The 15,383-nt window shown below is 40.0% G+C and overlaps 1 protein-coding gene across 1 annotated transcript in view; it reads left to right on the top strand.

The window, feature by feature from the left end:
* The window catches only part of LOC140242486 (nuclear pore complex protein Nup107-like), a 33,556-nt gene that overhangs the window by 10,216 nt on the left and 7,957 nt on the right, over positions 1-15,383 (top strand). The window contains exons 9-21 of the mRNA XM_072322218.1: positions 382-542; positions 1,565-1,848; positions 2,683-2,828; positions 4,755-4,900; positions 6,893-6,941; positions 7,287-7,356; positions 7,900-8,057; positions 8,828-8,924; positions 9,461-9,514; positions 10,554-10,663; positions 11,971-12,073; positions 12,859-13,019; positions 14,269-14,397. Of these exons, the coding sequence (XP_072178319.1) occupies positions 382-542; positions 1,565-1,848; positions 2,683-2,828; positions 4,755-4,900; positions 6,893-6,941; positions 7,287-7,356; positions 7,900-8,057; positions 8,828-8,924; positions 9,461-9,514; positions 10,554-10,663; positions 11,971-12,073; positions 12,859-13,019; positions 14,269-14,397 (1,668 nt within the window). The remainder of the gene's footprint in view (positions 1-381; positions 543-1,564; positions 1,849-2,682; positions 2,829-4,754; positions 4,901-6,892; positions 6,942-7,286; positions 7,357-7,899; positions 8,058-8,827; positions 8,925-9,460; positions 9,515-10,553; positions 10,664-11,970; positions 12,074-12,858; positions 13,020-14,268; positions 14,398-15,383) is intronic.

Below are 15,383 nucleotides of genomic sequence, written 5' to 3'. Positions count from 1 at the left end.
ACGCCACTGCATAAAGATCATGTCATACAAGACAAGTTTATCATAACATGACTGAAAGCCACCTGAAATACTCAGAGAGAATGTGTGAAAAAGAGATGTTTAGATTTCTCTTTTTGTAAACTTGCTCATACCCCTCTGCTGTAAACAATAATCATCATTGTGAAATTTAATGGATATAATTTCCACAAGGATTAATGTACAATAATGACCTTTGTCTTTTTGTCAAGAGTTTGAAAGGAATTTGTGATAGGTTTGGGGTAAATTCTCCCTTTAATGGCTTGGTCTTAGCCATTGTAATTTTCCTTGTGATAGGCTAACTTCTTATGTGTATTCATGACACACTTTGCCTCTGGATTCAATGTATTTCTTCTTTTTTTTCAGACGGAGCAGTTGAGTGAGCGAGAAATAACGGACCGCCTCTTTGAGAAGGATGCCACGGTGAGACAGCATCAGATCATTGTGGACTGGCTGGAGAGTGTGACCGCTGACCAGCTGGCCATGTCTCAGGACAAAGTGCCCTTCTACTCACAGTCAGTGTGCTGGTCAGTATCTTGGAGGCAGATCTCATGTCCATGTTTAAATCATTGCTATCCTGACCCCATGGTTTGGTAGTACAGAGATAGTGCACAGGCGAGAGTGTATCAGTGCAGATGTGCCACACTCAAGAGTACATGTATATACAAAGGAGTGACATGCACAAGGAGCAGCCAAGTGTATGTGGCCCGACATTATTAGCCATGACAAACTTAAACCTGTGCATTATTTGTTTTATAAAGTGGGTCTATGAACTGTTTTTCAGTTACTAGAAGTACTTTGTATTGCAATATACAGGGACCCTCTTCGATCAGCTGTGCAGACAACCGTGTGAGTCAAAGCGTTGGAGTTCGGACCAGCCATGCAGACCTTTTTTGCTGTGATTGTTAGCTAAAAATATGAAGAGCTCACATGTGACTCATTTCGGTGCTTCTGATTGGCTACATTCTTGAACCCATTATATAATCCAGAATAACCCTTTAGCACCCAAGGGGTACCTTGTAATGCCATGCATGAGCTTGTTCATAGTTAACAATGGTCCTCAATGATTTGTGAAGCAAAGTTTTTTTTTTATACATGAATAAATCTTGTAATTACATGTATAAGAGCAGTTGAAACCAGTTAAGCAGAAAGTGGTAATTTACATGTAAGTGCTGCATTAATGGCTTTTATAGATTTGGTTAAAAAGGATACACACTCACCTTTACATTGTGTTAATATGCAAATAGTGCTTGTATTAATATTTATAACATAGTTTCATGAAAACCTATCCAGTTTTCCAAATACCTGAGTTACAAGTCAATTTCAAGAGAAGGTCTGCAATGATCTTTATCTTCACATGCTTAGTTTGTAACTGTGAACTGGCTTTAATACTTCATTATGACTGTAACATACAGGACCCTCAGAGATAACAGTTTCATTATCACTGAAGGGGCAACTATGTCAAAGCAAGATGCACAGAGTATCAAAGTGGATTTGAACCTAAATAAATAAATAGAGGTATATACCATTGTATTTTTCTCTCCACCAGGGAAAATACCCTCCATGCCCTGCAGCAGAGGGCTGTGTCAGGGTCAACGTCCAGCAGAGAATCGACGGTGAGTTCTCTTGACCCGGACGCCCCGATCCGAGAGAACCGCCCCCTGGCTGACCTGGACAAGGAAGACGAACTTAGGCTCCTCCACAGCGTCTTCTCCATGATCCGGGCAGGCAAGCTGGAGGAGGCCCAGCGGCTTTGCAAAGACTCCGGCCAGGCATGGAGGGCAGCTTCCCTGGAAGGGTGGAGGCTGTACCATGACAGGAACATGGCATCAGGTGTGATGGGGTCAAACCTGTGTTGGGGTCAAACCTGCTTTAGGGTCAAACCTGCTTTGGGGTCAAACCTACTTTGGGGTCAAACCAGATTTGGGGTCAAACCTGATTTGGGGTCAAACCTGATTTGGAGTCAAACCTGTGTTGGGATCAAACATGCTTTAGGGTCAAACCTGCTTTGGGGTCAAACCTGATTTGGGGTCAAACCTGATTTGGGGTCAAACCTGTGTTGGGGTCAAACCTGCTTTAGGGTCACACCTGCTTTGGGGTCAAACCTACTTTGGGGTCAAACCAGATTTGGGGTCAAACCTGATTTGGGGTCAAACCTGATTTTGGGGTCAAACCTGCTTTGGGGGTCAAACCTGCTTTAGGGTCAAACCTGTGTTGGGGTCAAACCTGCTTTGGGGTCAAGCCTGATTTGGGGTCAAACCTGATTTGGGGTCAAACCTGGTCAAACCTGCTTTGGGGTCAGGCCCGCTTCATTGTCACACCTGTTCTAGGGTTAGGCACGCTTTGGTTTCAGGCCTACTTTGAAACAATGCATTTTAAGTTACACCTCAGCTTTTTAGGGGTGCTTTGATGACAAGTTTTGTTCTTGTTTTGAGGTGTGTTTTTTTTGTGGTCTACCTATTCTATTTCATGTTTTCATCTGCCAAAAGGATTAGTTCCCTACTTCTTTTTTTCTTTATTTCAAGCTATGAAAACCTCTCTCTGCATGTTCATTTTTCAGGTCCTGATACTAATTTGATTGACAGTGTGCCCAAAGTAGCTGGTCCATTTACAGGTTAACATATACCTTCCCGAATATTTTTGATATCATTTCTGCCTTCTTCTCAGTCGACAACTCGGGCAATTTGGCACCCATCGAGGGCAATCCATACCGCGACATCTGGAAGAGTGTCTGCTGGAGGATGTCGGAGGATGAGAGATTTCACTTTGTGGAGAGAGCCATCTATGCTGCCCTCAGTGGCAACCTTAGAGAGGTTGGAACAATCCTTGCTAGTCAACCCATTTCAGATAATATACATTTTATCATCATCTTAATATGTAATAAGGTGATCTTTAGATAGTGCAAATTTCCTCTTCTAATTTGTGGTGGGATTTGTGCTTAGTGGTAGTAGAATTCAGAAATACTGGGAGGGGAAGGTGTGTATGACAAAGACAAGGAGGGATGGGAACACATTATATTTGATTTGGGGATACATAAAAGTGCGTTACTGAGGATCATATGATGATATGAACACTCTGTTTTTCCATGTTGTGTCATTTTGTTACAGTTAGGGATAGGTAGAATATGAATGTATGTAATAATTCTTTTCATCTTGCTTTGAAAGTCATTATGAAAAACCTTTTTTGATGTTTGTGAATATGTCTAAAGTCTAGGTTTGCTGATGGTGAAGATGGAATAACCATGCACTGAATTTACATGTCTTAACTTTACCCACAAAAACAACATCAAACAAACATAAAAAACAGGACGATACAATATTAGTTGGTACCCAGAAGATCTGCAATAACATGTGAATGTCTTTTTATACCCCCGCCAAACGAAGTTTGAAGGGGGTACAACGTGTATATAGGAATCAGCAGACGGTCGGGCGGTTGGTCCGTTGCAAATCTTGCGTCGCGAACTACTTCCTCAGTTTTCAACCGATTCCCATAAAACTTGGCACAGATGTGTGCCTTGGGTTGTAGATGTGCAAGACATATTTTTTGACAGTACCCAAAAGTACGTTGCCATGGTAACGGCATATTATGGGCAAAAATGGGTACAAATCTTGCGTCGCGAACTCCTCCCACAGTTTTTGATCAATTTTTATGAAATTAGGTACAGATGTTCATCTGAATATGTTAATGTGCACGACATATATTTCCGCAGTGGCAAAAAGTGCGTTGCCATGGTAACGGCATGTTATTGGTAAAATATAGGGCAAAATGCTTCATGGCAAAACTGCTTCATCAGTGTTCTTCCAATTCTCATGGAATTCATATTGAATGTTTGTCTTAGGATATAGGTCAACATGACACATTTCTTGACAGTGACAAAAAGTATGTTGCCATGGTAACAGCTCACATATTATGAGCCAAAATGATGGAAAATTTTGTGTTGCAAACTACTTCCTCAGTTTTTGCCCAATTTCCATGAAACTTGGTTCAGATGTGTGCCTTTGGTTGTAGATGTGCAAGACGCATTTTTTGACAGTACCCGAAAGTACGTTGCCATGGTAACGGCATATTAATGGCAGAAGATCAAGGAAAGATCTTGCGGATTTAACTACTTCCTCAGTTTTTTGACCAAAGCTTATGAAATGTGGCACACACCTTGATCTTGGTGGGAAGATGTGGAAGACATATTTTTCGGACGTGTCGGAAGCTGCGTTGCCATGGTAACGGCATATAAATGGCAGAAGATCAAGGAAAGATCTTGCGGATTGAACTACTTCCTCTGTATTCGACTGAAGCTCATGAAATGTGGCACACACATTGGTCTTGGTGGGAAGATGTGCAAGACATATTTTTTGGATGTGTCGGAAGCTGTGTTGCCATGGTAACGGCATATTAATGGCGGAAGATCAAGGAAAGATCTTGTGGATTGAACTACTTCCTCAGTTTTTGACAAAAGCTTATGAAATGTGGCACACACAATAGTCTTGGTGGGAAGATGTGCAAGACATTTTTCGGACGTGTCGGAAGCTGCGTTGCCATGGTAACGGCATTTAAATGGCAGAAGATCAAGGAAAGATCATTCCTTGGGTAAGACTGTCGTCACGGGGTGGGGGTATTAATCACCTTAAGTGATATTTCTAGTTTTTATTGCATTTATGATTTGGAAGTAAAAACAAGTATGTGTTGAACGTTTGAATAATTGAAACTCACACAACTCATGTGATTGAACTTTGACCTCCAAGTTACTGCCAGCATGTGACCTGTGGGAGGACTGCCTGTGGGCTTACTTCAAGGTTCTGGTCGACCATGAAGTAGAACGTGAGATCCGAGCCCAGCTGAGGCCAGACAGACCTCTCCAGAACCTACCCCAGGGCTACTACATGAAGGAGTAAGTTCACATTAATAAATCTCGTCATGTGATTATCACAAAACCGCGGCCGTTTTTTTTTGTTGCAAAACCACACATATGGAGGAGTAACAATCTTAACTCTGCGCACCGTTTTGGCAAAGCCACATTACATGATGAATACATTAAGCCATGCACATGCTGTTTGGCAAAGCTAGGTGATTTGATGAGTATGTTGAAGCATTTTATGTGTCTCAAGAGATACATGGATTTGCCAAATCAATTGGCAGCTCTGACATAGGTCTTTTGATTTGGCATAACCATGATATCTCAAAGAAAAGAGATACATGGTTTTGCCAAATCATTTTGAGCCAAAATCAGAAATTGCTAAAATATAACTTCAAATGACTGAAGAACAAATTGTGTTGAAGGTCTACATTTTGACAGATGAGAGACCAAGCATAACTGTATAGGAAAAGTTCAAAGCCTGGAATTGACCAAAATTTGAGATATGTGGTTCTACCAAATCATGGTCAGGCTTAGGTTTGGTAACAAGCCTTTTTACCTTGCTTCGTGTTTTCGCTAATCAGCTCATCTACAGGCTTGCTTTCTTCATTAACAAGTGACTACACTGTTGCAAATCTATTTTTTTTTTTTTTTACTATTATAAAACCAAATGCTAAGCATTTAGCATGCAAAGTTACTAAAAAGTGAATCAGCATGTAAGAGATTAATATTTTATACTTGTATGCATCATGTATTAGACATAAAAGCTAAATTCATGGTATGATATGCATGTGCTATGGATGCTACCTCACATTTGGCTTTGGTGTTGATTATTTATTAGAAGGCAGATGCATATCTCTTGTGATTTTAAAGTTTTATTTAACCCTATTCTAACTGGGGGGGGGGTCAAATTGACCCCCCCCCCCTCGACGTTTCGTGCCACGATTCCACAACGCGCAAAGATTTTGCCGCGTCGTTTCATGACTTTTTTCTTTGAAGTCTCCCGCATATTTTGAGACCAAATTTGCGACGTCCGGGTACACCGTTCTGAAGTTATGCAATGTTTTGCATATGCATGTCAACCCGAAAACCGCTTGAATTCATGATTTCGTGTGCAAATCCAATGCAAACTGTGTTTTTTTTGTTTAATTGATATAAATTAGATTATTTCAACTTTGAACCACTGAAATAAATCATTTCTAATGTAGATATGCTTGAAAAAGTGCCTCCAGCAAATTTTGGCAAAAAAAAACAAAACAAAAGATCGAAAAACAATAAAATACATAAGAAATTAACAAAACAATAAAAAACAAAAGAAAATGATTTTGATTGCGCTATTTTTGTACAAGAAAATTGTTTGATGTGTCTTGAGGAACTCTGACACAAAAATTTAATAATCCTTCAGTCTTTTTGATGGAGTTATTGGTGAAAATATGATTTCATGTGTTAATTTGCAAAATTAATTTATTAAAAAATATGAAATCAACATTTTTCTATTGTCTGACCATGTAATCTTGTAGTTGACATGCGGCTCTATGTACAGGCAAAATTTTGCGGCGATCACGCGATCGGTGGCGGAGATCTGAAGGGGGGGTCAAATTGACCCCCCCTCAGTAAAAACTTGGTCTCAGTTAGAATAGGGTTAAGGATGAATGCTGATTATTAGTGTAAACTCTCATCAGATTTTGGGTGTGGATACATTAGGATTTTTGAGGATAAAAAATGACAAAAAAGTGTACCTATTAATTTACATCTTAAGACCATATCGATAAACCCTTAGCCTAATTCTTACTAGCTGAAAGCATCGTCTAAAGATTAATAAAATTTTTGAGCATGCAAGTTATAGAATATCAAACATGCACTGAATCATCTAGGCTGCATAATTTCAATACCATCCTGTAATTATTTGTGGTCATACTTCATGTAAGTGGACTGGAATGCATTGAAAAACAACAACAAATGGTTTTGAAACCTAGTTACCATTGGTATTGGTACTCGTCACTACTCTTGAACTTTATCCTTTTACAGCTTGACACCATCACAGATCTTCCAGGAACTCCACGCTCATCCAAACCAGGTGAGTGCACCCAGAGTTGGTGCAACTGTCAGCCAAACAGATTCCCTCTCTGGTTTGATTTTTATGATAATGCACCCAAGCAGTGTTTGTCTTTTACAACTGTACGTGAACTTTGGTGCAGCATTATTTACAGAACCTTTCCCAGTGGGGCGTTATGTCACACATGCCCCTTTTTTCGTTGTAGAGTCTTGTAATAGTAGAGTGGAAGGCTGATCTGTCAAGTTTCTGTACTTATGGTCAAGTAGAAACAAGACCAAGTAATCGCTTAGGAGAATGTGACAATTATGCTTTCTTTGCAAGGTTTCTCCATTTTCCTGTATTCTTATTTCTGTGTTTTTATAACAGAATGTAGAAGCTCAAGCCAAGGAGAAGATGCATCTTGTGCAGAAATACATCATTCTGGGAGATGTCGACAGTAAGTAAAGAGTTGGGGGGAGGATTATTTTTTGCAAGTGGACTTAGTTCGGTCAAGGATTAAGATATCCTCCAAAGTTTTGTTGGTGTTAAAAAGCTTGATGTACTGCCACGCAAGCTAGTTTCATTACTGAAAGATATATTTTGCTGGTAAATATGTAAATATATTAAGAAACAAAAAGCAAAAGAAACAAAACAACAACAATGACAACAACAACAAACAAACAATGAAAGAAAGAAACTCCTGACAGCATTGCTTTTAGTACAGTTTCCTATTAAAAAGAGTGCAGCAAGAGATTCAGTTGCATTAGTATTATAAAGTCCTTAAGCAGTTTGACACACAGCATGTATGATACAGTAATAGTGGAAATGAAGTTTAATGTGATGCAGGGATAGGGAACGCACTACATTTTACACACAAGTGCACACACACACACACACACACACGCCTTCTGGCAGCCTAGGATGGGTACTAATTTTCATGAGGGCATGGTCACTGGTGGTTTAGGTGCTAACATGTGAACACTCCCTGTTTGTCCACCAGCTCTGTTGGAGGAAATGAATGACTGGCTGTGTGAGACCAGCTCTCGCCCCTCCCATCACCTGGTCCGCTTCATGGCCCACCTTGCCCTCATCCTACGTGCCTTGGGTCTGCAGACCAGGGAGGAGATATGTACCTCAATCATCGAGGCCTACGTCAAGGTACCTCATTAATCTCTTTAAAAGGAGAATGATACCCAAATACTGTGTGGATTGAGTGAATGCAGCAATATCAGTAGAGCACATCAATGAAATTTGAGGTAAATCCAAATGTCCAGTTAGAAGATGTGAATTTTTAAAGTTTTGATACAACCATCACTGGATGAGAAGACTACAACAGTTGGTGATGTCACATATGGACAATGACATAAAGAAAAAATAAAGAGAATTCCACAAAATTTGATTTATCATGAAAAGTACACATTCCCTTGACTTGTTACTGACATAAGTACAGACAGTAGTATTCCCCATGCGTGCAAAATAACTCAAAAAGTTACAAACAGATTTGAATGAAACTAGCGGGCAAAGTTGATATTAACACAACTAAGAGGTGATTGAATTTGGTGGTGATCTCGGAATTTGTATGGATTTTTGAAGGATATTTTATCTTTTGGCATATAGGGTCAATGAACTTAAGAGTTCAAGCTGTTTGTACTTGAGGTTTGCATTCGCTCACTATATAAAAAGCGTGCTCTGCTCAGGTGATTCACCGCGCAGCTGGAAGCTGATGATGTAAACAAAATGCTTCTATATTCATTGGGAAACAAGGCAATGTTCAGCATGTGTGTATGGGTGGAAATGAGCTGCTGGGTGGAGGCCTGCGCTCTCCAAGTGCTTTTCTAGTTATGTACATGTGAAAAACTGAGGAGTATTTGAAGACTGTGTAGGTGGTCAATGAAGACGGTGTCATCTTTTTATCTGCCCTCGCCCAGGACTTGTTGGCTGACCAGAGGACTGAACTGGTGGCTACGTACGTCGCCCAGCTTCCCCCTGACCTGCAGGTCACGTGGTATGCCAAGTTCCTTGAAGGTGAGATGAATTCACAGTGGCAAGAATCATGTCATTAATCGTTTGTGTGTGGAAGATCATTTTTATGCAGTAAAAAGCAGCAACAGATGTTTTGGCATATTAACCCGTTGAGAATGAGTCCCAAGTATACTTGGGCAGGGGTTTCTGGGAAATGTGTGTTGTAGCAAAATTAGCCCATCCTCAGTGGGTTAAAAAGAGACATGAAAAAATACTAAAAGAAACCCAACATATTAAAAATCAAAACACTTCACACCCCCCCCCCCAAAAAAAAAAAAATAATAAAAAAAATAAAAAAATAAATAAATAAAGGAAAATAAATTATCATACTTTGTTCACCCATTTTTTAGGCAACACAAGTTTTTATGTACTGAGCATTTTATGGTACTTTTATATTGCATATTCATTCATATGCATCTGTAAATATCACCATCACTAGCCACTATCCACAATGTTGTCTGAATGCTCCTTTGAATTAAGATGGGGGGAAAATGTTTGGTTACTGTAATCAGGTTTATCTTGTCCTGTCTTGACCGTAGGTGTGACCGACCGAGACCAGCGGCAGTACTGTCTCCAGTTGGCAGAGGATGCAGGTGAGTCCACGTGTAGTGGGCATATCAGTAGCAAGCTTTGGATCTGCAGTATGAACGCTAAAACGACGCTATTAGGCTATAAATGGTGTTCTGCACATGCACCAGACAGCTCTTTCCACTGTCCATCCCGGGAGACTGCGTTGTCTAATAGTGTTTGCATCTCAGATCTAAAGCTTGCTATTGGCTTGGAGACTAAGTAGCGACCTGGTGGTGACTTGAGTCTCGCTGGTTTGTGGAGACATCTCCGTGGTTTGCAGGGACATCTCCTTGATGTCTCATAGAGATTAGCTGGGTCTCTGGGGAGTAGATGGAGAATCGTAAGTTCTTCAATTTTTTGGGAGATTTTATCTAGTCTCCAGCTTGTCTCAGAAAAGTCTCTGTGACTTCTTGGAGATGTCTCCTCTCTTTGAGAACTCGTAGTGACATACTGGTGACAATGTGGAGACATCGCAGAGATGTCTCTGCAACTGAGAAGACATCACTGAGAAGTCCCTGCAACTGACGGATATGTTGTGGCAATGTTCCCGCAACTTCCAGGCAAATGATTTGTAAACTAATTTTAAGTTGTCCCAGAAGTCACCCTTGAGTAGCCCTCTTGGTGAGAGCACAAGCCATCTGTAAGGAAAGATGTCTACTGCTGTAACAAACTGACATCAGTCTCTACTGGATGCCACAAACCTGCTTACCTGCTTACCCTGGGGGCGGGCAACTGAACCTCAACTGTACAAAGATTAAAATCAATGGGTACTTGCCTGTTACGAGCATTGAGCTTTGCCCAATGCCCATTTGGGCATGTACTACACAAGAAGTAGGAATGAATGTGTAGGATGTAGGATGTGTAGGTGTAGTTACAGAGATTTGCTTTTTTGCAGTTACTCTCGATGACCATGATTGTTTGCTTGATCTGTATTATTATTGACACCAAGTGAAAAAGACGGGTAGCTCCTTCTTTTTCACTGGTTGTGGTCTTTTGCATAACATTATGTTTCTGATGATTGTTCAATGATGTTACATTTTTTTTTTTGTTTCCTCAACCAAGGTTTGGATGTTGCTGCCATAACCAAGAGGGTTGTGGAGACACTGAGGTTCAAGGAAGAGGAGCAGCCTGATGTTGCAGACTCGGCGGCATATGACAGCGCCACCTCCCAGGTTTGTCTCCTTTTTGTTTTTTCTGACAGTTCTGTAGTATTTGAGGATGTAAATAAGCAATACTTGATGACAGTGTGGTTCATGCTTCAGTGTGGTTCATGCCTCACACTTTCATGTGTTGCATGTTTGTTTGTTTGTTTTTTTGCAACTTTATATTATCAGCCATGAAATGGACACAGGTTGTCTTCATTTCATTTCGTTCATTTCACTTCCGACAATGTAAAACATTTTCATACACAAAATAACACAATATCAATACAATAGCTCAACAAAGAAAAATATGTGTTGTTAACAATACTACGCATCATAAAAGCAAATGAAAATTGAATTAAAACTAAAGTTGCAGGAAATGGAGGAGACATGCTAAAAAGCTAAGCTTGTATTTTGCAGTCTCCTCGTGGACAAAAAGACTAAATAACATCAAAGAAGCGATTTGCGAGATAATATTTAAAAGGTGCACAACACATACAGACCTATACAAACAAACAAACAAACAGACAAATAGACGGGCAAACAAATACAAGTAACTTCTCTTGTAAAGAGAAAGATAAGAGAGAAAAAAACACAGTGAGGGGAAAAGAGGAAATTATTTTGAAAGAAGAAACAGAAAGAGACATGAGGACAGGAAAAAGGCGAGAAGGGAGAAGAGATGAAGGGTCTATACCAGCACACGCGAGGCACATGGTACACTGAGTAATATAATGCCAGCATATCTTACACTGATTGAGCAATGTCTTGCATTTTATATGTTCATTACTGTATGCTCACATGTAGTTGGACATTACTTTTTTATGTTTATGTGTATATTTATTGTTTTATTTTTGTAAATGTCCAAAAGAGCTTTATCAATGTGTGCATATTTTTGTGGTATGAAGCTAAGACAAAGGCATTTTAAGTTGAGGTTGAATCCAGAGACTCCAACCCAAAGTACCTTCTGATCTGGAGATTCTCCCGCCTGAAACCCCTAGCAAACGGGAGACTCAAAGTTGATGTGTGCGAAGCTCGAAATTCCCAGGGTTCTAGATGCTCTCTGGTGCTATCTAAGGCTTATTTTTTCAACATACGATAGAAATATGTAAGAAATCCTTTCCAACGGGAGACAAAGAGCCAGGGCGGGAGAAATTAAATCTCAAACGGGAAAACGGGAGATTTTGCAAAAACGGGTTTTCGGCAGGAGATCTCCCGTCAAAAACGGGAGAGTTGGAGTCTCTGTGAATGTTCGGGCTGAAAATTGGTGAAACTTGAGATATCTGATCGTACTTTGAATGAGTGTGCTGATTTTTGTTTGTTAAAAACCACTCCTTCAGGAGGATCGACGGAAGATTGAAGCCATTGACTGGTTGGTGTTTGATCCATCTCAGCGGGCAGAGGCTGTGAAGCAAAGCAACGCCATCATCAGAGCTTTCCTCGGTGAGATTGTTGTCAACATATTATCATTTGTGATTGTAAACTGCAACTTTTCATATATTTTTCTTTTATTTCTTTTTATGTATGCATATATGTTTTGTGAGAGTGGAGACTTTTTGCAGTTATTTTTTCGCATTTGCCGAATAAATGGCCTAAATTGGCCTCAATCAATCAATCAATCAATCGCCCAATTACAGTGTATTTGTTTATCATTTCACAGGTGAGAGTATTCCTACATGCATTCTAGTACCCCCCCCCCCCCAAAAAAAAAGAAATAAATAAAATAACAACAACACACTAAATGTTCTCATTTTTGGCATTAGTTGACCGAAGTACAAAAGTTGGAAAGACAAAGCAAAATATTATATGATTATGATACACTGTATGTAATATGTATTTGCATTTATGAATGTATGTGTGTTATGTACATGTTTCAGAGATGTTTAGTGTTGGCATATTTTGGAATTCAAAATTTAGATTATCATGAGTGATATCATGGCGCAGTGTTTTGCATTCATTTCTGACTATGAAATGCAAGCGTGGTATAATTGTATCTGAAAATTCCCATTTCTTATCCACAATAACAACAGCATCACCAGATGCAGAACTCATAAAATGTAATGCACGTAGGGCTGAGTTTGTAGAGTGTCCGTTATTCTTTCCTTCCTGCAGAGTTGATAAACCTTTACATTGGGCAAATGTTTTGAGGAAACAAGTGCCATGAAAATCAAATAATTTGTTTTGTTCCTGAGCATCTTTTCCCTCTTGTCTTCTACCGCTCTCTGCAGCCACCAAGAAACATGATGCCGCTAGAGCTGTTTTCAGGAAGCTTCCGGAAGATTCCATCGACATCATCCATCGGAACTGGAGAGCCAGGCTGGGGTCGCTCCCTCTTCCTCCCCAGGATGACAATGCCATCCGGGAGTATCTCTGCATCAAGGCTTACTTGGTGAGTTTCCTCATGTGGTCTGTCTGTTTTCCCCTCTCCCATTTTTATGTGGAGTATGAATAGTATGCAGATATGAACTGCTTTTCAGGGCATATTCGACAGTTTCCCGAGGGCGTATCCAGGCGATTACCCCCAGAGGGCAATTACCCCCAGGCTAAATACTGGTTAGTGGTAAGGTTAGAGTAAAGATTAGGGTTAGGGTTAGGTTTAGGGTTCAGAGTTTGGAGTTTGGATTAGGGTTAGGATTAGGTTCAGGATTAGGATGAGGGTTAGGGCCAGGGGAAGGGTCCGGGATGATTGCCCTGGGGGTAATTGCCTTAGACCCATTATGGAGTAGATTGCTCCTTGGGTCATAGCATGGAGTTAAGGTCCTGCTATGACCCAAGGAGCAAGCTACTCCATAATAGCATGGGGTTGAGATCCTGAGAGGCAGTGATATCAACAGTACCCCAAATAAAAGAAGACTATATCTGATTTATATACTGAATAAAATTAAATGAAACTTTACTTGGTCAATCGCGACTGTGCATGCCAGTTTATACATCAGTTGCTGCCATAGTTACTTACATTGCAATTGCATCAGACGAGGGTCACCTCTCATGCTATGTACATGTACATATACATACGCATCACATACATACTGCTTATGTACCAAAATAGGGTAATCTAGTGCTATGGGGCAGTTTAGCACTATGATGCAGTTTGGTAGTAAGAGGCCGAACTCGGAAGGTAATTGTTTAATTTATGCCCCAGATTCCAACCAATCAGAACTGAGTCTGATATGAGGTATCTGATTGTTGATAATGGAGGAATTTCTCTGCATCAAGGGATACATGGTAAGTTTACACTGGTATGTGTTGTTGTTATGGAGGAGTACCTCTCCTCAGTGCAAGCTTGATGAGTTTACGTCTATCATGGTGGGTGGGGGGGGGGGGAGAGGCAGTCCTGGAAATATTTTGGTGTACATCATGATAGTGATGTCACTCCTGGATTACACTTTGCCTACCTGCAATGGAGGAGGCAACACTGCTCTCAGACACTGGGCAGACCTCCATGAAAATGTGGAAATGAGTTTACTCATGTTATTACATGACAGATCAACCATGAAGAAATCGCAAATGTTGACACACCTTATCTGGGTATGCTAGAGATGGAAGGAGGTTTTACCTTGGAGTGCCAACATTTTCATGTTGGAGACTGGTCAATACACTGAACCACGCATTTTTCCTTTTTGTGAATTGATATCCAGGATGCTCTTGATGCGTACAATGACTGGTTTGCCCTGTATCACCACAAGAAACCAACTGAGCCCTCTCTTCCAGGCGATGCCAACTTTCACGAGAGAGTTCGCTTCGAGCATGAACACAAGGAATATGAGGTATGTCTGTGTGATAAGAATATTGTGTTTCTGATTCTTTTTTTGTTTGTTTGGTTGTTTTTTGTTGCAGGAAAGTTTTAATTTATCAAAAGCAAAAATGAGGATTAATTTTTCTCAGTGTGCTGTCTACATTTTCCTGAGCAAGTATTTCAGGTTTGGATGGATTTCTTTGCTCGTTGAATGGCTACTTTTCTGAAATGACATTGTCTTATGAATTGGTGTTAAAAGTGTTAGGAAAATGTCAGACATTATTTGAACAATGTTTACTCAAAAAGTCCAAATTACAGAAGAAATTCAGGCAAACGAGAGCAGTTGCAGTGAGCCAGGGCTTGCTAAAAAATGCCTGGCTTGGTCCTGCAGTTTTATGTATAGACCTTGATGCATAATGCTACATTAACCAGTCAAATACTGTAAAAGGGGAATTTTTTTGCACATTTCGCACAACCAGAAAGTTAGTAGCATGAAAATAAAAGCATGTGAATATTTTTGCTTGCCATTGTTCTAGTAATTGATGTCTATATACCACAGAGTGGAATTAAAAATATGCAAATTGATTTCATCTGACCGAGCGCGGAAAATTTACTCTGCAAAAATATCCACTTTTACAGTACTAGGCATGATATTCTGTAGATTTAAATCTGATTTCAGATTTTTTTTTTTTTATCAAGTCTGTAGCACATTTTGCAATTTTTATGTTTCAAAATCACCTGAAAATTTTGATTTCCGATTTTTTCAAATAACCTCAATATCATCCTTGCAGTACAGGGGAAGATACAAATATGCAGTGAAATTCAGAGTTGCCAATTTGATGATGCAGCCAAATTTAGAGTTACCAATTTGATGATGCAGCCAAATTCAGAGTTTTTAATTTGATGATGCAGTGAAATTTAGAGTTGTGATGATGGCCATTGTGATTATGGCAAGATGATCATCTCCGCTGCAAATTCCCTGAAGACTTGATGGGTGTAATGAGAAGTCACAGTGAT

The sequence above is a fragment of the Diadema setosum genome, chromosome 19 (assembly GCF_964275005.1).
Source record: "Diadema setosum chromosome 19, eeDiaSeto1, whole genome shotgun sequence".
In the NCBI taxonomy this organism is placed as follows: Eukaryota; Metazoa; Echinodermata; class Echinoidea; order Diadematoida; family Diadematidae; genus Diadema; species Diadema setosum.
This window is presented reverse-complemented; position numbering and strand designations above follow the sequence as displayed.